Raw genomic sequence first — 24,304 nt, forward strand, 5'->3', positions numbered from 1 at the left:
GTATAGGATATGGGACTTGGAACTAGCTATTCCTATTTCCAAGGCCAACTCTTTATTCACTTTTCCATTCTTTGGCTAGCACTATAGATTTCCATCAGTAGGACAATAGGAGCAAATTATTCATTTGGGGTTTATGCTTACTTTTCTCCAACGAGCAGGGATCCTTGCATCATACATGCAATCCAAAGCATCTCTCAGATTTTCACTCATGATGATAGTGCCATCTATTGCAAGTTTTAGCTCAGTTAACGTGCTTCGAACCAAGCCAATTATGCATTGCATTCGGTCGATCTCCTGTCTGAGGAAGATGTTCATAGGTTGGAATGGCCCCATCTTTTGCAACCTATCTTTTACCTGTCAAAGAAAAAAATGAAAAAACACATTAAAAATTAGACAACTATTAATGACAGTATTATTTTGTGCCCTGTCACTCCTTGGGGTAGGGAAGAGGAGAACTTTTATAATTTAATACATAAAATGTATTATTTGCACAGAAAAGATAAAGCTGATGTGGGTGACTAATCATATCCTGCCTTTCTCTTAGAGAAAAATAAGCTGCTTCAGTGCTATTAAGGGATACAAAAGGTACCCATATATTTTGTATAAAGAATTCTTCATTCACTCAACAGGCAGCTGGGTGGAATAGTATATAGAATGCTGGGCTTGCAACCAGGCAAACCTAAGTTCAAATCTAGCCTCTGATACTTAATAGCTGTATGACCTTGGGCAGATCACTTAACCTGTTTGGTGCAGTTTCTTCATCTATAAAATAGGGTAATAATAGCCTACCTTCCAGGGTTTTAAGGATCAAATGGCAATATCTCTAGTAGATACTACTATTGCCGCCACCACTGTTGCTGCTGCTGCTGCTGCTACTACTACTACTACTACTACTACTACTACTACTACTACTACTACTACTACCTCCACCACCACCAGCATTACGACATTTGAACACTTACTATCCCTTGATATTACTTGACCTAGATTATGAAGGCTTAGTCTCACTCCTGATAATACTTATTGTCTATTTGGAGATATGAAAACATATAAAAAGTATTTTAATATAAAGTACACTCTGATATATCATAAGGGATAAAATATTATGTATTCTTCATGTTATTCAGAGTTCAGAGGAGAATCATTCTCTTGAACTTGGGGAACAATTAGATTTGACAGGACAAGTATTCCAGGAAGACATTTCTGCATGTGCATCACAGAGATAGAAGACAATAGGGCCTACTCAGAGAATAATAAATAGCATATAAAGTATATGGAAGAATGTAGTGCAAAATAAGCCTCGGATTGTAGGTTAATATCAGATTATGTAGGTCCTGGAAAGTTAAGTTAAGGAGTTCAGACTTTATTTGTAGGAAGTCATTGTGGTCTTTTGAGGAAAGGAAAAGAACAAATTTGTACTTTAGAAAAAAAATCAATTTGTCAGTGTGCAAAGCATGGATTGGAAAGGGGAAAGCATATAGGAAGGAAGAGTATTTAGGATATTCTTTAAATACTCTGAGCAAAAGAAAGTGGGGGCTTAAATTCTGGTGTTAACATTAGAAACAGAACAGAGAAGGAAATGTGAATATTATTACAGAAGTAGCATCAATAGTACTTGGGAACCATTTTTGACCTCTTCCAATTTGATTCTGAAGCTTGAAACGTGACTGGACTAGTAAGATGGCGTGGCTATTGACGGAAACAAGGAGACTGGGAGAAGGGTCAGGTTTGAGGGAAGAGGTGACAGAGAAAATATTCCATTTTATGTTTAATTGAGTTTGCAATGCCAGTGGACTATTTGGGCAGGGATGTCCTAAAAGTGATTGAAAATGTGCGAACTTTGGCAGGAATGTTGAAGCTGGAGATATATATCTGGATGTTATCTACACAGAAATAATGGTTGAAGCCCTGGTAATAATCTGTAAATATTTGTAATGTAAAAATATCAATAAAACTGAATATATATACTTAATATAGATATATATTATAAAGGTCTATACACTGGGAAGCCAGAGTGAATGATCCCTATATCTATTACATATATATATATATATATATATATGTATGTATGTATGTATGTATGTATACACACTATATATTCAGTTTTATTGATGTTTTGTTTTTACATTACAAACATTTACATATGTAGATAAATTAGATAGACAGACAGATAGGTAGATGATAGATGGATGGATGGATGAGAGGAAAGGGTCTAGGAAAGAAATATAGGTAACAACTACATTGAGAGGAAGGATTCTGAAGGGAAACAAAGGAATAAGATCAAAAAGGAATTGGCAGTAGGGGCGGCTAGATGGCGCAGTGAATAAAGCACTGGTCTTGGATTCAGGAGTTCCTGAGTTCAAATCTGGCCTCAGACACTTGACACTTACTGGCTGTGTGACCCTGGGAAAGTCACTTAACCCCCATTGCCCCACAAAAATAAAAGGAATTGTCAGAGTTAGAAGAACCAGATTGCCATACCATAGAAATAAAAACAGGAGATATTTTTAAGGTGAAAGGGGAAAAATGAACAGAATCAAATACAAAAGAGAGAATAAGGAGAAAAGGAATTTTTAAAAGATAATTAGAAGAAGGAAAGAAGCTTTGATAACCAGGGATCCATCACTCTATGGCTTCCCTGTGTAAATTTTCAAACACTAGGTATAAACCAATCAATAAGCATTTATTAATCGCCTACTATGTGCCAGGAACTGTTCTAATGCTGAGGATATACATACAAAGAATCAAACAATGCCTATGCCTGCAGAACTCATGTATACAAACATGTGCATATATTGTAAAATCTTTGCATATTCATACACAGGCAGACATCTATTTAAAAAGGAAAATAATTTTAATATCTACCTAAAAATAAAATACTTTTATTTCAGGAGGAGAAAATAGAGCTAGCTTCTTCTGAATAGTGTATCTTACTAGAATATGTATATAAATGCATAGATATATTTGTTGATGTGTGTATACAAATACACACATGTGTATATTCATAGAAATAAATGTGTATTCATGCATACACATCTATATTATGTGCATACATAATATACACAGATACATAGGAATATACAATAACCCTACTGCAAAAGCTGCATAGATACACAGACAATTAATACACAGATAAATCACCTGCCTGAGACAACTGACAACATTAAGTCAAGGGCTTACAAACAATAAAATAATTTTTTCCCAAGGAATAGCTTCTGAAGGTATGACTAGAGAGACTAAACACTGGTATTACATTTTTATGTATTCTTCCTTTTCATCAAGCAAGGTTATTCTCTTTTACTGCTCTAAAGTTTTAGACAAAGGTTACCATGAATAATAATAAAAGGAAGAGATGTTGATGGTGGTGGTGGTAATGGTGATGTTGATGGTGATGATAACCTACATATTTCTCTCTCAAAATAGGGAAGGGAGCCAGAAATATAAAAACAAATACAGAAATATGTCAAAGGTGAGACTAGTTACTCTGTGCTTTCCACTGAGACCACCTGTAAGTGAATAATTACTGTCAACTTTTGTCAGTTAGGAGAACCTCTGTCAAGTAGCCAAACCCTATTGCACAATATCCATAAGAATGGCATTACATTAAAAGAACTTTTGTTTTCACCTTCATTATGAGGCAGTGACCCAGAGAGATAAAAACTAAATCAATTTCTCACAGCTGATTGGACTGAGAAATAAAGGCTACAAAGAGTTAATGATGTAAACATATCTTCCCTAAATTTGAAAATACTTATATTTTAAATTGTGTTTTAATCCATCCAAAACATCCTTAGTCTTGAACAAGCTGGTAGTTTAGATTAAGAATAAATTGCCTTCTTTAGCATAAATGACAACTTGAAATACCTTGGGAAAAGGTTCTCCATTTAGAAAAGCAATCCTAACCCATCAGTACACATTTAGTAATTTAATTACAGACATTAGCATTCTGGTCAGGCTTTCTCAGTATTTATATTCTGAAAACATTAGGTAAATGGATTCAATAAAGCTTTTTTAAATATTAAAAAATCTGAGAAACATAAAGATGGATTTTTTTTTCTTTGCCTGGGATCACATCCCCAACCCTTCCCAAAACTTATTAGAACTTAGCTGTAATATTCGACAGGATTTCATTAACTCACCTCAAATGCGACATAATCAGGAGGAAGCTTCTCCAACATATCATCAGCCAGTCTTGCCACTATAGTCTCTCTGGTCTCATCTCCTCCACTGGAGCTGTCTTTAGGTTGAATGCTGAGGATAGTATCTAGCACATCCTTGGCTACTTTGCTTTGGTAAGTAATATCAGCATTGGGGTGCAATCCGAACACCTCAGGAGTGTCATAAGCTGGCAAGCTCTAGAATGGAAAATAATTAAAATCCTAATAGCTCAATTATTTCCTTCTTAAAAATAGAGAAAAACAACACATCTTTTGCAGTTTATCTTTTAGATAAAACTCAAATTAATAATTTTCCAAAAAAAAGTCATTTATTGTAAAACATGCAACATAAAATCAATTCTTATTGGGAATTCTGTGTCAACAAATAAAACTGATCAAAGGGTCTACCTCAAATGTTCTTCATGATGTTCTGTATCAGATGGGAGTGGGGCTGCTCTTCTGTAGCCTTAAGTATGATGAGATGTCTTAGGGGACAATTAATTGTGTTTTTAAGATCACTTGAAAAAAAATGAAGACTTACTTTCATTTTTATACATTTACCTGAAACCATCATGCCTTACATATATCTATTGGACAATGGGGTCATTGATCTAGAGTTGGAAGGGAACTCTGAGGAACCCTTATCCAAATCCTTCATTTTACAGATTAGGAAACTGAGGGCCAAAAAATTAAGTTATGCAGGTTATACATAAGGTTATGCTCAAGGTTATGCAGGTGGTAAGTGTGGGATGCCATGGGAATCATGCCTCCTGACTCCCAAACAAATGCTCTGTATACAATACCATAAAGGATGGATGGATATAAAAATTTCTTCTGACAATTAAAAATCAATCCCAGTTATCATTTGTATTTTTTATATTTAGATAATTTTGCTTTTGTTATCCACTTAGTTTGGAGAAAACAGATGAATATGAATGGGGAACTCTAAAAAACAAAATCTTGACAACTAGTTACAAATGTAAATGGAGAAGAAAACCTGGGAAGACCCCTGTCCAATCATAGAATTATAGATTTGGATCTGTAAAAAAAAACTTTAGAAGGCATTGAGTAAAAACACCTCATATTTTCAGATAAGGAAACTAATATGAGACAGGTTGCGTGCCAGTCACATAGCTAGTAAATGTCTGAGGAAGGATTCGAATTCAGACAAGCTTACTGCTTTGTCTAGTATGTCACATAGTTACCTAGCTCACTGGAAGAAACACCTAAAAATCAACGAGGCTGTATTAGGGGCAAGGAGTAATTATATATTAATAATGTATGTCCATGTTAAATTCTGTTATAATTATTATAGAATGTTGTTTTTAGTTTCTACTTGCAATGTAGAGGAGTACATCATATCCCTAAGATAGAGAAGTGACTGTATATCTAGCTAAGGACTGAAATCATTATTGACCTCAGAGAAAAAAATTAAGAACAGTTCCAGTATTTAGGTAACTTATCTTCTACTAGGCAACCTGTGACATGTAAACTGATTAGTAAACAAAAGATATTGTCAGAATGGAAAGAGCACTAAAAGCTTAGACATGACTGTGTGTAAGAGGAGGCATTTGATTAGGTGAAGCTTAAAGAAAGTTACAGATATTAAAAGGGGGATATGAAGAAAAATATGTTGTAGGTATGGGGTCAGTCTTTAAAAAGGATCTGAAGAAGGAAATTGCATGCTGAGTTCAAGGAACAGCATATAGACCAGTTTGGCTGGAATGTAGAATATAAGAAGTTATCTGAAATAAGTCTGGAAAAGGATAGAACAAGATTCTGAAGGGTTATAAATGTAAAACTGGGATAAAGGTTGACCTTTATCCTGGAGTCAATGAGAAGCCACCAAAGCTTCTTGATGAATTAATGAATGAATGAAAGAAGCATTGATTTAGAACTTACTATGTGCAAAGCACTGTGCTAAGTGCTGCTGATACAGATAAAAAAGTAAAACAATCCCTGCTCTCCAAGAGATAACATCCTTATTGGTAGTAGGAAAGAGGAAAGAGGCATCGACATCACATAAAGTATTTTTTCACTGCAAACCAGATGTTAAGGTACTATGGTCCTTTAGAGTGAAGTAGTAAAGTAGATGCTACTGTCTATTTTTATATTATTTTCAATATTAAATCACATCCATTTTTGATGTTGAACCATTTTACAGTGCCAAGGACTTTGGAGATAAGAACTTTCAAAAGATGTGGCAATGGTATCTTCAGGAGAAGCTTCCAGCCTACATCTTCAAAGGTGGTGCTTCCCAAGATGATGGCTATGGAAAATGGTGTTAGAGATGGAAAGGTAGAATCAACAAGATTTGCAAACTGATCGGATATCATGGGTGAGGGAGAGAAAAATTGTGAATGATTCATCTTAACTGATGAAGAAAAAAAGGGCCTGGAAATTCCAAAGAAGTTAGATTTGGAGTATAGATAAGGAAGATTCATTTTTCATTGGCCATTTGGAAGATAGTGTGGGTTTGCTCAGACCTTGAGGACTGAATAGATGGTAAACTGACAAATAAATAAGCTATTCAATAACATGGAAATCCTCACTTAGAGTCAGTCTCCCATAAACCATGCTGAAGCTTAAGGAAGCAGATTCCAGAAGGGTAGCTCTGGACAATCAAACTTATAACTCTTTTTAAAATATTGCTTCTATTATAAGAAAAGAGCTATGGTAACAGAGTCTCAGTACATAACAGAATAGCCCTTTCAAGAAACCTTGGCTGGATGTGAACCAGATGAGAAGAGGGTGTCTGAAAGCCTTCACAGCATGGATGTATTTTGCCCAAACCAGTGAGAAAAAAATGCAATTTCAGGGAGAACTAAGGAGAGTGTCAAATGCCATGGCTATGGGCAGACCTAGGGCAAACTGTGAGGTGATATAAATCTGCAGATAGTTCACCTTTTCACCGGTTAACATAATACCTACTTGGTGGTATATTAATTTTAAAACATAATTTTACTAAGTATCTCATGCTTTTGCAGAGATAAAAGCCAGAGACAAGGTTAGACATTTAAAACTTAAAGAGGGTTTTATAGTAATCCAATATGAATGTTACAAAATTACAGAAAACAAGCATGTCCCCATAGAAGAGATATGAGAAGACACCTCCTCCAGCTCCTTTGCAGAAGTGGGGATATCCATGGGTATAGGAAATTGCAAATATTGCCAGGTTTTTCCTTATATTGATTGATTTTATTTTCTCTTACTCTTTTCTTTTAAAACATTCTTTAAGTTATGGCTCAATGGGAGAGCAAAGGAAGTGAGATACAAGGTAAATTTTAGACAATGAAAAATGAAAGATATCAATAAAAATTTTATGAAAGAAAAATAAATATAGACCATTTAAAGTACTTGGGAGTCTACCTGCCTAAGACCAAGCCAAGCATTATATGGACAAAATTAGAAAACTCTTTTCACACAAATAAAGTCAGATCTAAACAATTGGGAAAATATTAATTGTTCATGGATAGGCTGAGCCAATTTAATAACAATGAAAATTCTAACTAAATTGATTTACTTATTCAATGTCATACCAATAAAACTATCAAAATCCATTTTCTAGAGCTAGAAAATATAACAAGAAAATTAATTTGGAAGAAAGAGAAGTTAAAAAAAATATTGAGGCTAGAGTCAATTTATCATTGTGACTGATAAAGTAGCTGAAGGGACATAAGCAAAAAATTGCCATAGCAATCACCCACGGTTTCAATTCTATCTCTGTTGCTCACTACTCATGTCTTTGGGCAATTTTCTTAATCTCCCTATATCTAAATTTCCCTCATTTGGCAACTTTTGAGGTTTCTTTCAGTAGAAGATCTATGATCTTCACACTATCTCTTGCCCTTTGTTGTTAAAGAAAAGGAAAACAGTTTCTCAAAGGACCAAATAAGAAAGCAGAAGCAGAAGCATATAATTTGGATGGAAAGGAAGACAAGGAAACATTTATTTAGAAAATGAAAAGATTGACAAATTCCACATGTTGATATATGTTTCATTTGTGTATAAAACTTTGAAAGGTAACAAACCTGGACATACTGAAGATAGTTCTCCACTGTGCTGCATTTGGGTATACCATAACCTTTGTAAAAGCAGAATTCTGGAGTAAACATATTTTCACTAAACCAAACCTTAGCAAAAGTGTTCAGCAATCTCTTATCATAGTCATCCGTGACTCTGCCTCCATATTGAATTTCACCTATCATGTAGCGCACAGTACTCCAGGAGACACCCTGATGAAAGAACAGAATAAATAATCATGAGAAATTTATGATCACCATAATATAATTTCTCCTGTCTGCCATGCATTGTGATATTATATAAATATTTCTTTATATGGGGCAGCTAGGTGGTGCAGTGAATAGAGCATTGGCCCTGGAGTCAGGAAGACCTGAGTTCAAATCTGGCCTCAGACACTTAACACTCAGTAGCTGTGTGATGCTGGGCAAGTCACTTAACCCCAATTGCCTCACAAAAATAAATAAATAAATAAATATTTCTTTATGTAAAAAGAGTATCATGATATTTCCTAAAAGAAATAACTATTCAACAGTGGGTCACTCTTTACACTCTTTCTGAATATATGCATTAGATCAGTTAAGGTATTACATTATCTGAGAGGGAACATAGTAACTGTTGTGTATTAGACTGTCTCTAAAACAAGAGGTCTTAAAAATGCAAGTCATAGGAAAGAATGTGCTCAGTGTGAGGTTTATACTTTGGAATGCATAGAATCGAAAATCAAAAAATAGAAAGGACCTTAGAAGCTATTTAATTTAATTCCCTCCTTTTACTGGTGAGGCAAAGAGACTTTCTCAAGGAAATTTCTGAGGCAGAATTTAATCCAGGTCTTCCTGACTCAAAATCCATGTAGCCTTCAAATATTTGGATATATTATTTTTCCTTAAAACTTCGGGGCCTATTGATAAACCCAAAGACTCCAGCTTCTGGGATAGGAACTTAGTATTTGACAAAAACTGCTGGGAAAACTGGAAGAGAGTATGGCAGAAACTATGCATAGACCAACATCGTACAACTTATACTAAAATAAGGTCCAAATGGGTACATGATTTTAGACTTAAAAGGTAATACCATAGGTAAATTAAGAGAGGAAGTAACAGTTTACCTCTCAGATATTTGGAAAGGGGAGCAGTTTATGACCAAATAAGAGAATATTATGAAATGCAAAATGGATGATTTTGATTACAATAAATTTAAAAGATTTTGTAAAAACAGAAGCAATGCATCCAAAATTAGAAGGGAGACAGAAAACTGGGAAACAATTTTTTATAACCCTACTTCTAATAAAGGCCTAATTTCTAAATTATATCTCGAACTAAATCAAATTTATAAGAATTCAAGTCATTCCCCAATTGAGATATGGTCAAAGGATATGAACCAGCAGTTTTCTGATGAAGAAATCAAAGCTATCTATTGTCATATGAAAAAATGCTGTAAATCACTACTAATTAGAGAAATGCAAATTAAAACAACTCTGAGGTACCACCTGACACCTATCAGATTGGCTAATATGACAAAAAAGTAAAATAATAAATGTAGGAGAAGCTGTGGAAAAATTGGAACACTATTGCATTGTTGGTGGAGCTGTAAACTGATCCAACAATTCTGGAGAACAGTTTGCAACTATGCCCAAAGGGCTATAAAGCTGTGCATACCCTTTGACCCAGCAATACCACTATTAGGTCTTTTTTCCCAAAGAGATCATATAAAAGCGAAAAGGACCCACATGTACAAAAATATTTGTAGCCACTATTTTTGTGGTGGCAAGGAATTTGAAACTGAGGGGTTGCCCATCAATCGGGGAATGGCTGAAGAAGTTGTGGTATATGAATGTAATGGAATACTATTGTGCTGTAAGAAATGATGAGAAGGCAGATTTCAGAGAAACCTGGAAGGACTTGCATGAACTGATGACGAGTGAGATGACCAGAACCAGGAGAACATTGTACACAGTATCAACAACATTGTGTGTTGATCAACTGTGATAGACTTGATTTTTTTCAGCAATACAATGTTCCAAGATAGTTACAAAGGACTCATGATGGAAAATGCTCTCCAAATCCAGAAAAAAAAAGAACTGTTGAATCTGGATCCAGATCAAACCATACTATTTCTATTGCTTTTGTTGTTGTTTTTCTTTTTTGAGGTTTTTCCTTTTTGCTCTGATTCTTCTCTCAAAACGTATCTAATGCAGAAATATGTGTATTGTGATTGTACATATATAACCTTTATCAGATTACTTGCTGTATGGGGAGGGGAGAGGGAGGGGAGGAAGGGAGAGGGAAAAATTGAAACTAGAAATCTCATAAAAACAAATGTTGAAAACTATCTCTACATGTAACTGGAAAATAATGAACTACTTTCATAATAATAAAAAAAATTATACCATGTCTAAGTTCAGGTATGGGAACCAGAGTAGACCAAATGGCAAATTCATTTATTAGGGTCCTGCTTGTCATCCTATTGAAAAATCTAATCTTTGAGGAGAAAACTATCTCTATATGTAACTGGAAAATAATAAAATATTTATATGGAAAAAATTATATTAAATTAAAAAAAAAAACATCAGGGCCTATATGCCCTTGTCATCAATGGAGGTGGCACCAATTTACTAAATAAATTCTTAACTTTCAAAAGCTGAAATCAAAACTGAGTTCTAAGGTTTATTTACATATTCTTTTTAAAATTGGTTATTTTATTTTATATACATAATGAAAAATAAAGGATGGTAATAAAACAAAGAAAAAGAAATAACCACTGAAATGCCTATTTTTATTATTTTAAGGTTCAAGATAACTGCTATTTAGAGGATAAATTCAACCTTGCCTCAGGAGAGAAAAAAGAGAGAAAGAAAGAGAAAATTGTCCACATTTTTTCTCAAAAGAAGTGGCAAGTAGGCAACTGAAGGCATAATCACTCACAGATAACATTTTTTTTTTCAAGCACAAAGACTATGACCAGTATTAGGTGATTTAACTCTGACACGACGGAGTTGAGTCATCTTGAAACCTCAAGTGTATATTTCAAAAATGACATGAAATTGCATTAAGTGGAATACCTTTTTGATATCCATGTCATCTAAATGGTTTTGGATGAACTGCATAGTGGCATTAAAGTCAGCCTGATTGAATTCATAGGGGATGTTCCACCCCAGTGGGCCAAACTTGCGTCTTTCTTGGACTGTGGAATGCAGGAAAGCCACAGCGTATAACATCGGTTTCCACTGAGCCATATTACTGACATCCAGGAGATCTTGGCTAACACCTGTTATGGCCAAATGGATGAAAACCATTATGCATTTTCAATCTTTTTCATTTAGGTTTCACTAAATGCGATGAATAAGCAAACTTGATACTAAAACTCACAGAGGAAGCTTTGATGAATCAGAAAAAAATATCACAAAGACTTTTTAAAAGTAAGACTTTAAAAGCAGGTATGGATGTAGCTAACTAATGAGGAAGGAAGAACTTATGAGTTATGTGTGATATATATGTATGTGTGTATGCACCTGTATATTTATATATGTGCATATATACATGCGTGTATGTATGTGTGCATATATGTGTATATGTATGAGTGTATGTGTGCATGTGCATGTACATGTGTATGCGTATATCAATACACCTGTGTATGAGTATATGTATATTGAGGATTATTTTAAAACACCACAACTTACAAGACAAAATCTGTTTATTATTTCCCATACCTCCTAGCATAGGGATAACTCCTATCTTAATGTAATTAAGTGACTAGAAATGTGTATAGTTGAATAGTACACGGGAGAAGTAATTTGTCATTATTCAGAGATCAAGATAAAAAAGATATGTCAAATTGTAAAATAGAAATTGAAACTGATTATTCTTAATTATTACTACAATATTTACTTTTGGTCATCACCTCATTTTCTATCCACTAGATAAGAAAATGCTAATTTAAAAAATTCTTTAGGAAAGTATAATGGACAGAAAAATAACACTTGCATGCCCCATAAAAAGTTTCACACACCTCCATAGGTCCTTTTCAGACCTGCCCTAAGTCCCTGTGGAGGCTCGTTGGCAAATTTAATGGACATTTGAAGAAGGGTAATAGGGAACTGCTTGTGGACTTCAGTGGTCATCCAAAGGCGGAAGGCTTCATGTATAGTCTCTGTTTCGATTATTATGTCCATCAGCTCATCCAAGAAATCCAGACCTAGATGGCAGTTCTGCAGAAGTGCCCATCCTCCCTGCATCAAGCAGATGAAAAGAAAAAGGGTTTTCTTCCCTTTGCACACAGATTGAACACTTATGATATGCATAGAAAAGGACTAAAGCTTAACAAACAATAGCTCTAAAAACAACAGAAAAATAATGAGATACAATTTAAGAAAGGCATCTCTGGTGTTTTTTATATCAATTTTTACAGTAGACTAGAATGTCAAGTATCTATATAGCTATTAAAAAATTGGGCTGGGGGGGCAGCTAGGTGGCACAGTGGATAAAGTACTGGCCCTGGATTCAGGAGGACCTGAGTTCAAATTCGGCCTCATACACTTGACACGAGCTGTGTGACCCTGGGCAAGTCACTTAACCCTCATTGCCCCGCAAAAAAAAAAAAATTATAATTAAAATTTAAAAAAATTGGGCTGGAGATCCTAGGTTTAAATACTGGCTCTGCCATAGCTACCTCTGTGACCATTATTCACTTTTCCTCTCTGCGCCTTGATTTCTTCATCTGTGAAATGAGCAGGTTGCACTTAATGATGGTTAAGGTCTCATCCAGCTCTAAATTTTAATATATTACAAAAACAGCTGCTAGGAAACATGAGGAAACACATCAAAATAAGGGAATGTGGAATAGAATGAGATGACCTTGGGATTCATTAAAGTCATTTTGAAAGGCAGAACTTTTGTTTTGAATTATGCCATGGAAGAAATTTGGGCAAGGTCATTAAAAGTAATAAGATGTTGCATATTACATGTTTTGTTTTGTTTTACGGGGCAATGGGGGTTAAGTGACTTGCCCATGGTCACACGGTTAGTAAGTGTCAAGTGTCTGAGGTCAGATTTGAACTCAGGTCCTCATGAATCCAGGGCCAGTGCTTTATCCACTGCACCACCTAGCTGCCCCTGGTTCAATCTACATTAAAAAGATGAAAATATTCTCCACACTTAAGCAAACATTAATATCCTCTCCCCCTTTTTTTTAGCATATTCCATATCTTTAAGTGTGGAATGCTACATTCTCATCATTAATATATGAGCATAACCACATAGTTTATTGAATGAGTCTATAGAGGAACTGACTTGCAGTAACTTCCTATTATTGAATAAAGTTCAAATTTCTTTACCTGGCATTGAAAGCCTTCTAGATCTTCTAGACCTAGGGATGGGGTGGGAAGAGACATAAGTACCTACTATGTGCCAGGTATTATGCTAATACTACTTTACAAATATCTCATTAGATCTTTACAAAAAAACTATAAGATAAGTACTACTAGTATTATCCCATTTTATAGTTAAAATAACTGAGGCAGATTTGTCCAGCAATACAAAACTTATAAATGTCTGAGGTCAGATTTGATCTGAGGTCCTCCTTACTCTAGGCCCACTGCTCTATCCACTGGGCAACTTAGAAACCTTTGCTGCAGTCAAACTAGACTTTTTCTATTCTCTATTTCTATTGTGCATTCCCAGATGCACACTATTCTATATCCATAACTCTTCCCCACCCATGGAAAGCAGTCTCTCCTAATCTTATTGAAAGCTTATTTTCCTTATAAATCCAAATAAATTGTTACTTCCTCAAAAAGGCTTCCTTTATTCCCCCAAATCAACTTCCTCAGAAATTTTTCCTTCCTGGCATCTACATAACAATTTGTTTTATGATTTTCTAATGTAGTTAGCTGTTAGACTACCTATTAGACTCCAAACTCTATGAGAACAAGGAATAAATTTCAGATACCATCCCCCTAGAGAGGGCCCTAGTACAATGCGCTATCCAAGACATACATACCTAGGGCCCTAGTACAATACTCTACAGTAGTCACTTTGATTGTTCAGTCATTTTCATTTTGTCTGATTCTTCATGACCGAATTTGAGGTTTTCTTGGCAGAAATACAAGAGTAGTTTTTCATTTCCTTCTCCAACTCATTTTAAATATGAGGAAATTGAAGCAAAAAGGGTTAGGTGACTTACCCAGGGTCACATAATATCCAGTAAGTGTCTGAGGCCAGATTTAAAGTCAGAGAGATGATGAGTCTCCTAACTATCAACTATGCCACATAGCTACCTGAGCTAAAATTGCTCTAAAAGAGTAAAATAGACAATAAGTTTCATTTGGATATATTTCTTTTGTTGTTCAGTTATTTCAGAATTGTCCAACTCATTGTGAATCCATTTGGGGTTTTCTTAGCAAAGATACTGGACTAGTTGGCCATTTTCTTCTCTAGTTCATTTCACAGATGAGGAAGCTGAGGTAAACAGCATTAAATGACTTGCCCAGGGTTACGCAGCAAGTGACTGAGCCTGGATTATAACTGAGGTCTTCTCCATGCTCTATCTACTGAACCATTTAGCTGTCCTATATATTGTCTTATATGATGTAAAGGACAATTTCATTTTTTTTTAAAACTCAGTGCCTAGCCAAATTTCTGGCTTGATTTTTTCTCAAGTAGGAAATGTACTGTATTTCAAGAAAATGGATACCTCTTTTATATCAAAAAACAAATATCACCATTTCATATATATGTATATGTATACATATATATGTATATGTGTATATTCATATCTATATATATGTGTGTATGTCTATATATGTGTATATAGATAAAGATATATATATATATATATGTCACTTGAAAACCTACCCATTTTTTATTTTATGAGAAATTATTATCCAGTTACATCCTAAATTAGAAATCTTAAATAGAGTTGAGTCCTCTTTCAAACTTAATAGGACATTTCATTCTTACTAAAAACATACACCCTAAATACCAATGTCTCTGACCAATTACTTCTCTTTGGCAAAATATTTAATACTGATTTCTTCTTATGTAGAACTTATCAAGTTTCTCTATAAACTCATGATATCCTGAGATCATTTTGCTCCTTTGGGATGTCCATACTCCCTTTTAGATGTTTAATTTCTCTAATGATGACTAGAATGCACTAGAGTTTCTACCATTTATTGGCTGATTCTGCCATGCTATAACAACACTTTCAATGCAGACACTATTAAAAACACTAATTATTGGGACAAGTCACAAGCATGCCAATAATGAGGATATATTTCATTTCATCTGCAATTAAAAGCTAAATATAAAACTGGAAGGTTAAAAAATATCTTTGATTATGATTCTAATTTTAGTTCCATATTTTGCTGCATGAGACAGATCAAATCAACAGGGTACGTGCTTACTTTATACCCAAATTAAACAGGTGCACCCTCATTGCTAGTTATTTCTCACTTGAAAGTATGGGACTATCTGCCTTATCAAGAATGGTTGTAGATTGTGGTGCTCTTTTAATAAATTCTCCAGATAATTAAGGTCAAATAACTTAAGCATCATTTTTGGGAGGAAATATTGCTAAAAGACATGAAAACCTTAATGAATATATTTTAACCCTTATCAATAATAATTTCCATACTTATATGCCATTTTTGTTTTTAAAGAACTTCAACTTTTGAGGTAGGTAATGCACCTCAATTCATTCTAACACTGAAAATTAACTGAGTGCTTGTCTTAGAGCATCCTGCAAAGGTGCTCAAATATAGACAGATAGAAATCTAATATTCCTTCTGCATATTTTTCTCCCATAGTGTCCATGACATATTTATGGGCCTGTAGAAAGCAAAGAATAATGAAGTATATGTTAACTTCTTAAAGAAAAATCCATTATCAGGAATATATTTAAAGTTCATAACAGCAATATTAACAAATCACAAGCAGTACATTTTCATGTTCGTTGTTAACCAGTTTTGAATAAAAACTAAAACCAAATTAAAGCTTTTGTAGTTTCCTTACATTTGCCATGGTCTGCTGTAAGAGCTTACGAGCATGAACTTCTTGACCTTGACCCATAGAAACATAGCGTGTTTCTATTTTCAATCTTTTTCCCAATGCGATGATGGAATCAGTAGGATCAGAGCCCATAGACAGGAAACAGATTAGTGGAGTTCTTGAATCTGATTCTTCCCATGTCTTCTCCAAATCTAAGATAACTCCTTCTGCATATTTTTCTCCCATAGTGTCCATGACATATTTACGGGCCTGTAGAAAGCAAAGTATAGTGAAGTATATGTTAACTTCTTAAAGAAAAATCCATTATCAGGAATATGTTTAAAGTAATTATGTGAACGTGATACTGTATGTGTAATAATGCAGCATAGCTTTGCAAATCTTTTTTTTTAGTTCCTCTAAGTAATATATTACTTATGTGTATGTATACATTACATACAAAAATCTTCATTATTCCCATTAGAATTTTTTTAAGTGAGGCAAATAGGGTTAAGTGACTTCCCCAGGGTCACACAGCTAGTAAGTGTGAAGTGTCTGAGGCCAGATTTGAACTCAGGTACTCCTGAATCCAAGGCCGGTGCTCTATCCACTGCGCCACCTAGCTGCCCCATTCCCATTAGAATTTACCAACAATCATTCCTCCTCGTAATTCCCATGTACTTTCACCACTTCTATTTCAACTATCTATAACCTAATGAATAAAAAACATTTATTAATCATTTACCATATGCCAACCACTGTGCTAAGAAAATGTAAACATTGACTTAAATAAATTATGCTCTTCTCATTATCCCTTCTGGTGCTATGCCTATTCAGAGATCTCTAAATAGCTTTTCTGTGTCTAAGGAGTTTCAAGTGGTGAAGACCAGACTTCCATATTAGAATTCTTGACTTTCCAAAGCAATTGGGTAAAACATCATATTTTCCTAGAAATTTGCCTGGAACATTATCATAAACATTAATAAATCTGTGTTGTCTGACTCCAAAGCAACATGATCCCTGGAAGCATTTTTGGCCTTTCACAACTTTTTTTTCTTCTTTTCTTCCTTTTCTCACATGTCTCATTCACTCATTATTGTTCCCATTTGTCTAATGACTTTTGCTTTGCTTTGAATTTAATTTTTCCTCCTATACACATCTTATATGCATGTATATCCTATACATATCTTCAGTCTTAATGGTATAAAATACACATTTGGTACCCACTATACATATGATACCAATAAATCCTTCTGACTTGAATTGACTACCTATTTGCCATGATTTTTCAAGGGAAGCTAAAGAACTATTGAAACAAGGATGGCTATGCTTAGTACAAAAACAAACAAAAACTTCCACTGAACTCAAGGGCATTGTTGAAAAGAAATAGTAAAAGAATCTCATATTGTACAAAAGTTTAAGGAGATATGTTTTATAGCAAAAATGCTTAGAAGATGGTGCTTGTTTACACAAAAGAATAGGGTTTGTTATCTCACACCTTTTCAGATAATACAATGGGGCACATCTCCTATTCAACTTGCACTGTCCATTTCAAGAAGAGTGAATTTTCCAGTATAAAGATAGTTTGCTATTAAAGTATTGCTTGTACCCTAACAGCCCCATCCAAGTTTGATCAAAAACTTCTTTACTATCCTTAGAGGAAGATGAGCTGATTGGGACTTATTTGGACAAAATAATAATGCTAAGGATGTTAGGAAAGAAATATTTTCTAAGTGATTACAAGAAGAAAGCTAAGAACAAGAATTTAGGATGTTAAGAACATGGGTTCAGGGTATTTATAGCTGGAAGATAATTTAGAGATCATGTAGTGAAGTTCAACCTTGTCAGGTAACAGATGAGAAAAATTAAGGCCCAGAGAAATGAAATAATTATTCCAATATCATTGAGGTAATAAGTGGCAGAGAATATATTATTCCCTTATTGAGGAATCCATCTACCAGATTGTAAGATAGCTATCCCATTGTATTTTGGCACTCAATTACAAACTCTTCCAGTAAGAGATCTCTCTACATGCCTTGGTGAGCTCTTGGTACTATTATGCTGTGCTTTATTTAAGGAAATCCTCATATTACTCATATTACTCAGCAACCAACCAGCTTCTTGAGGGCAAATAAACTTCTATGATAGCAAGTCTTTTTTTCTACAGGCTTTAGAAAGATTTCATGAAGCAAGGTTCTCAAGACATTAATAAAGTGATTCAAACATAATAAATTTAAAAATCCTTCAGGTCAAGATACTTTCTGGACACCCAGAATGCAAATTTTCTTAAGTGAAAGCTGTGGTCTTGAAGGTCTTTGTAGTTACCCAAAATTTAATAGATGACTTTTATAGTGCTGTAAGGTTTATAAAACTCATCATGTTATATCATAATGTCACTCTGTGATCCTACTCACCCACTTATTAACTTCATACTATTATCAAAACGGAATATTCAAAACACTAAAAAATTTACCACAGTAGAATAACACAGGATATCCCCAAACCTGAATATGGTTTTAAGTTTTAAAAGCTTTTAGGTTTTTCTTGTGCTTAGATCCTGTGTGCTTATTTAACAATCTGCTCATACCACCAATAATATGAAGTCATTTAAAACACAAATAATTGTCACTCCACTATTTCATACTCTAAATAGTCCAGAATTATGTTTTCCAAAGGGGTACTTAGAAGGCAGCCATTATACTGGATTGCATAGCATTAGACACTATCCATAAAAGTATAAAGTATCAGTATAACCAGAATGATTCCAATAACAAGTAGTACTTTAAGCACATGTCCATCTAAAAAAAAGGAGGTGTTTGGTGGCCGGCCAGAAAGAGAAACAGCACATCCCACCTGACTGCTCTCCTGGACTTAATCACTGACTCCAGAAACTCATCGTCCTACAAGATCACATAAAATTTGAAACTCATACCTCTTCAGCAAGCCTGCCCATGTCACCACTTCTTCCTTCTGATTGCAGATGGAGCAGGGTAGACATCAGAGAGCTCCTCCTACACCCTCCATTAAAGGGAGGTATCTATAGTAGTCATCTCATCATTTGCCAACTAGCTGCAGGTCTTCATCATGGCCTTTACAAGCATGAGTACACTCCCTCCATCCCCCTAACCCCCTTTTTTAAGCTTCTTTTTTATATATTTTTCTCCCCCCCAATATACTATATGCTCATTGAGGGAAGGAACTATCTTTTGCTTTTCTTTGTATCCTCAACACTTGGCACAATGTCTGGCACTTAGTAGACACTAAATAAATGATTACTGACTGAGGACTGGAAGAATGAATATATGAATTGAAAGACAAACTTTTTTTGAAAAGACAAAAAGAATATATGGTTACATAGGTAACAAATAGAAGATGCAAGATTTGAGCCTAGAACTTTTGACTCCACGTACAGCATTCTAGGATGGTGTGAGCATCTCATTGAAATTAACATTCAAAATGCATGATTAAATTTGAAATGCAGTTGTACTTTTAAAAACTATTCATTTTTCTCATACCTGATACTTCAATTTCCTCATTTGTAAAATGTAGAGTTTAAACTAGATTATGTCTAAGATACCTTTCCTCCCTAAAATACTCTTATTCTATGATTTACCTGTGCAATGGTTCTATCAGGACACCAGGACCTAATAAGCAAGAGACGTCGAAAGCAATCAAGAGACTGATCATAGGCATTTGGAGTAGGTTCCTCCTCAGGATTTTCCTTATCAAACCAAGTTTTCCACATTTTCTCATTTCTTGAAATCTTAGAATACCAAAGGATAAAAAACATGTCAGACCACATGAAAATCATTGCAAAAACTTTTTTTTCATAAGAAATTCTGGACCACCTAAACATTCGTGAACTTGACCTCATTTTGCTTTTTTGTCAAGGGTTATATTTGAGCTAAAGATTGAGAGCAAAGTTAAAAATCAAATAAAACTGACTCTAGATTCAGGCTGCGTTAACATTGTGACAAGACAATTTGGATGTATTTATACTCACATTTCCTGTGCTTATTTTAAAAAAGGATGAACTTCATAGAGCACAAAATTAATTGATAAGTGAATTTTATAATTCAATCTTAAGAATTTTCATTTGCTCAACACAAATCAAAGAAGGTTAGAAATGCATTATTATGCTAAAATAATTGAGGTTATCTATAATTGCTATCTCCAGTTTCTTTCCTCTCATTCTTATCTTAATGTTCTATAGTCTGGCATCTGACTTCATCATTCAGTCGGAACTTCTCTCTACCAGTGATCTCCTAATGGCCAAATTCAGTGACCTTTTCTCAATTCTCATTTATCTTGACCTCTTTGCAGTTTGTTTTTTTGCTGGGTAATGAGGGTTAAGTGACTTGCCCAGGGTCACACAGCTAGTAAGTGTCAAGTGTCTGAGGCAGGACTTGTACTCAGGTCCTCCTGAATTCAGGGCAGGTTCTTTATCCACTCTGCCACCTAGCTGCCCCTAGGCAAGTTTTGATAGAGATGATGGCCTTGAATCAGACAGTCAGAAAAAAAATCACATGGGTAGACAACTGAAGATGGAGTGCATAAATACATAAAATATATAAAAGACACAATTTCAAAGAGTAAATGCCTTTGGTAAGTATTTGAGTAAAAGGGAAATCTTTGCATATTCATGTTTAGACAAGTTCAGATCAGGAAAAAAAGTGACTACTTCTCCAAATAGCAAAGACTGAGATAGCATGGAATAGTGGATAGAGTACTTAACTTCCTAGTTTATACACTCACTAGCTATGTCATGTTGGACAAGTTATTCAAACTCTTCAAACCTCATTTCTCTCATCCATAAAACAAGAGCATTGAACTTGACCTCTGAGGTCTCTTAGAACTCTAAATAATTAAATTATAGGAAGAAGATAAATAGGGCAAATGAGGCAAAATAATCACAAGTAAAGCATGTTGCAGATGCAAAACTAACATGACTGATGAATGCAGAGCATTAAAAATGAATGCCAATAATGAAAAGAAGGAATAAACTATGGGGCACATAAGGAAAAACAACAGTGGTGGTAGACTGAGGCAGCCTTGACAGAGTTTTGAAACTCAGTTACTTTCTTTTTCACATAAAAAGTTCTGATTTTTCTACATTTGTTTCCATTCTATGGCATTTATTTAAACTCTGAACAAAGTCAGGACCTATTAATTAAATCTTGTGTTATGTCAGGTTTTGGTAACACAGCCAAGGGAACAACAGGCCTTCAACTAGACAGTCCCTCATTACTGTGAAATCTGCTTCTGGCAAATGCAACTCTCAACTTCCTTGCAGCCAGACATGATAAGAATAAAAAAAAAAAAGAAATTATATGGAAGAAAAATGTGAACAAGGTAGCACAATCTCCTCCACGCTCACACATAGCAGCCCTCCCCTTTTGATTAACATGGTCCTATAACCAACAAGAAGCCACCAATGTGTGAAGTTGCTTCTGTGTTGTGCTATTGGGGCTTAAAAAAGCAGGTGCTGGCTTTAGCAGTTATGGAAGGCAGAAAAGATTAATATTTCCCTCTCTCTGGGAATGGTGAGTCCTCTGAAGTTAGAACTAAAAAAATAAACATCAGTTCGGTCCAGAAGAAATTTTTCTAATGGTTCTGCTTCTGACTGATATGTAAAAATTGTGGAGTATGCATGTCCTATGTAGTGCTTACCCTGTTGGCAAACATCCAATTTGTGTTTTATGGATAGTTTATTTATAAGAAGCTATTTCTTTCATTACTGTGAAATATAATGATTTGGGCTTGCTGACTTATACCTGGGAAAATTTGGTTCAGGGAGGAAGCATCATTAGGGGACTTCACCCCAAACTGCATATACAAGGAGATCCTTAAATAAGCTGTGTATGAAATCCCTTAAATAGCACTTTTGAGAAAGGTTGGTAATATAAATAGCCATATGCTCACCAGGTTGTTTATTCCATTTATGGAATCAAATTCTCTAAATGATGCTGATAAGGACAGCAATTTTAATAATTCCATAAATTCATCAAATATTTCAATAATAGATGAAGAATATCAAGTTACAAAATAATGTGGTAGTCTGCATTTGTATTAGGTTTATTAGAAGTAGAAGGCATGTTTGGGGACTCCTCCTTTTGTTTTTTTGTTTTTCTTTTGTTTTTGATGTGGTTATTTTTTGTTTGTTTTCGCTTTGGATAAAAGAGAAATATATTTAGATAAGAACCCTAGGAATCAGGTGACCTGACATCTTGGTATTCACTCTGACTAAAAGCACATATTTTAATTATATTTGTTGCTTTTGTTCAAACTCCAAACTGGAAACTGCATTTAATTATTTAACAAAAGTATGTAAAATGCATTTATCCACCTGTATTTGTCTAGCTTTAATGGGAGCTCAACTCAATCACAAGAAGGGACAAACAAGTGTTCAATAAGACATTGATTTTTGGCTAATTTTTTTAAAGACTTTTCATTAAATCAGTCTAGCAAACAACTACAGAAATATAAATGGAATAAAAAAGCTAACATTGTACTACATTGACCCCTGGCATACAGGGCATCTTTTTATTTCTTAATCCGCCAACTTTTGTATTTAGAAAACTCAAATGGACAAACTGAGTCGTTCCTTACCATTTCAGAGTGGTAAAAATAGAGTAATGGTCAATTGACTAAAAGCCAAAGATTGTAGAGATGTCAAAATAAAGGTGCTAATAGGAAATTTCTCCTCCCCAAATACTGTGACTCAATGTCACATTATTATAAAGTTAATTAAATATGCTACCTACTTGATCAAGGACATCTGAAAATTGTCTAAGTTTACTAAGTTCCACCAAATTCAACCATGTCATATCCAGGATCCATTTAGATGGCTTAGGGGGACAAGCTTTAAGATCCAACGAAGCACCACCTATAAAATTGAATAAATAATAGTATAAAACTTTCTCTTTATTTAAAAATTAGAAAATTTCCTCTACTTTCCTTCTTTTAATATTTTATACTTTGGAATTTCATAAATATAAACTTAAATTTGCTTTTTTTTTTTTGGTGAGGCAATTGGGGTTAAGTGACTTGCCCAAGGTCACACAGCTAGTAAGTGTCAAGTGTCTAAGGCCGGATTTGAACTCAGGTCCTCCTGAGTCCAGGGCCAGTGCTTTATCCACTGCGCCACCTAGCTGCCCCTAAATTTGCTTTTTATAATAGGGTTTAATGTAAAATTACAATATTGGAGGGTTTTGATCCAAACTTTAAAAGAATTTTCTAATGTTAACACAAGTAGCAGATTTAAGGAAAAACATTTATCAGAGTTCTCAGAACATGTGGTCAAGGGGCCCCATTTATAAAAATCCTGTTCCAAAATTGTTGACTAAGTTTATCATATATGTTGTTTCAGTACAAGTACATTTTTCCCCTAAGCACAGACATTGCTCCAAAATTTTCACTCATGTTATAATTGAGCTCTTCATACCTCCCAAATAAATGGTATTTTGTTCATTGTACAAGTCACAATCCAAGCATGAAAACTGATCTACTAAAGGGTAATAGCAGTCACCTAAATTCAGAGAAATATTTAGTCTGTCAAAAGCATTAGAATTCCAAGACATCATAACCAAAATGCTTTTTTCTTACCTTTCAGCCCACCTATGCTGTAGAATATACATTGTTGACCACCTCTTTTTAAAAGTACTTTCCTTCTTCATGTTCAGAATCATTGCTTTATCTTAGATTTCTTCTTACCATTCTAACCACTTCTTGCTGGTTCATCTTTCTCCCCCCATCTACTAAATTTAAGTCTTCCCTGAAACTCTGTTGCTGATGCTTGGCGACTAACTTTGTCAATTTCATCCTTTCCTATGACTTCAGTTGCCCCCTGTATATGGATGAACTGCAAATCTATATATTCAGCCCTGATTTCTCTGCTGAATTTGCGCCTTGCTTTTTCCACTGCTAATTAGTTCTCCTCAAATGTGCCGCTGGTACTAAAAACTCAATGTGTCAAAACTAAACTAATTTATCTTCTTCCCTAAACTTCTACATCCTACCACCTTACTTGTTTCTATTGGTGACTACGCCATATTCATAGTCATCCAGATTAAAAACCTTAGCTTCATCTTTGACCCTTCTCTCTACCTCATTCTCCAATCGGATGCCAAGTTCTATCATTTCCAT

General features: G+C 34.6%; 1 protein-coding gene across 1 annotated transcript in view; it reads right to left on the reverse strand.

The window, feature by feature from the left end:
- DNAH5 (dynein axonemal heavy chain 5) overlaps nt 1–24,304 on the reverse strand; it is a gene marked incomplete at its 5' end in the record, with an annotated part of 294,184 nt that overhangs the window by 27,666 nt on the left and 242,214 nt on the right. The window contains 8 exon segments of the mRNA XM_043995374.1: nt 142–354; nt 4,140–4,355; nt 8,189–8,392; nt 11,239–11,444; nt 12,186–12,405; nt 16,187–16,432; nt 19,773–19,922; nt 22,924–23,045. Coding sequence (XP_043851309.1) covers nt 142–354; nt 4,140–4,355; nt 8,189–8,392; nt 11,239–11,444; nt 12,186–12,405; nt 16,187–16,432; nt 19,773–19,922; nt 22,924–23,045 — 1,577 coding nt within the window.

Source organism: Dromiciops gliroides, chromosome 1, assembly GCF_019393635.1.
Source record: "Dromiciops gliroides isolate mDroGli1 chromosome 1, mDroGli1.pri, whole genome shotgun sequence".
Classification (NCBI taxonomy): domain Eukaryota; kingdom Metazoa; phylum Chordata; class Mammalia; order Microbiotheria; family Microbiotheriidae; genus Dromiciops; species Dromiciops gliroides.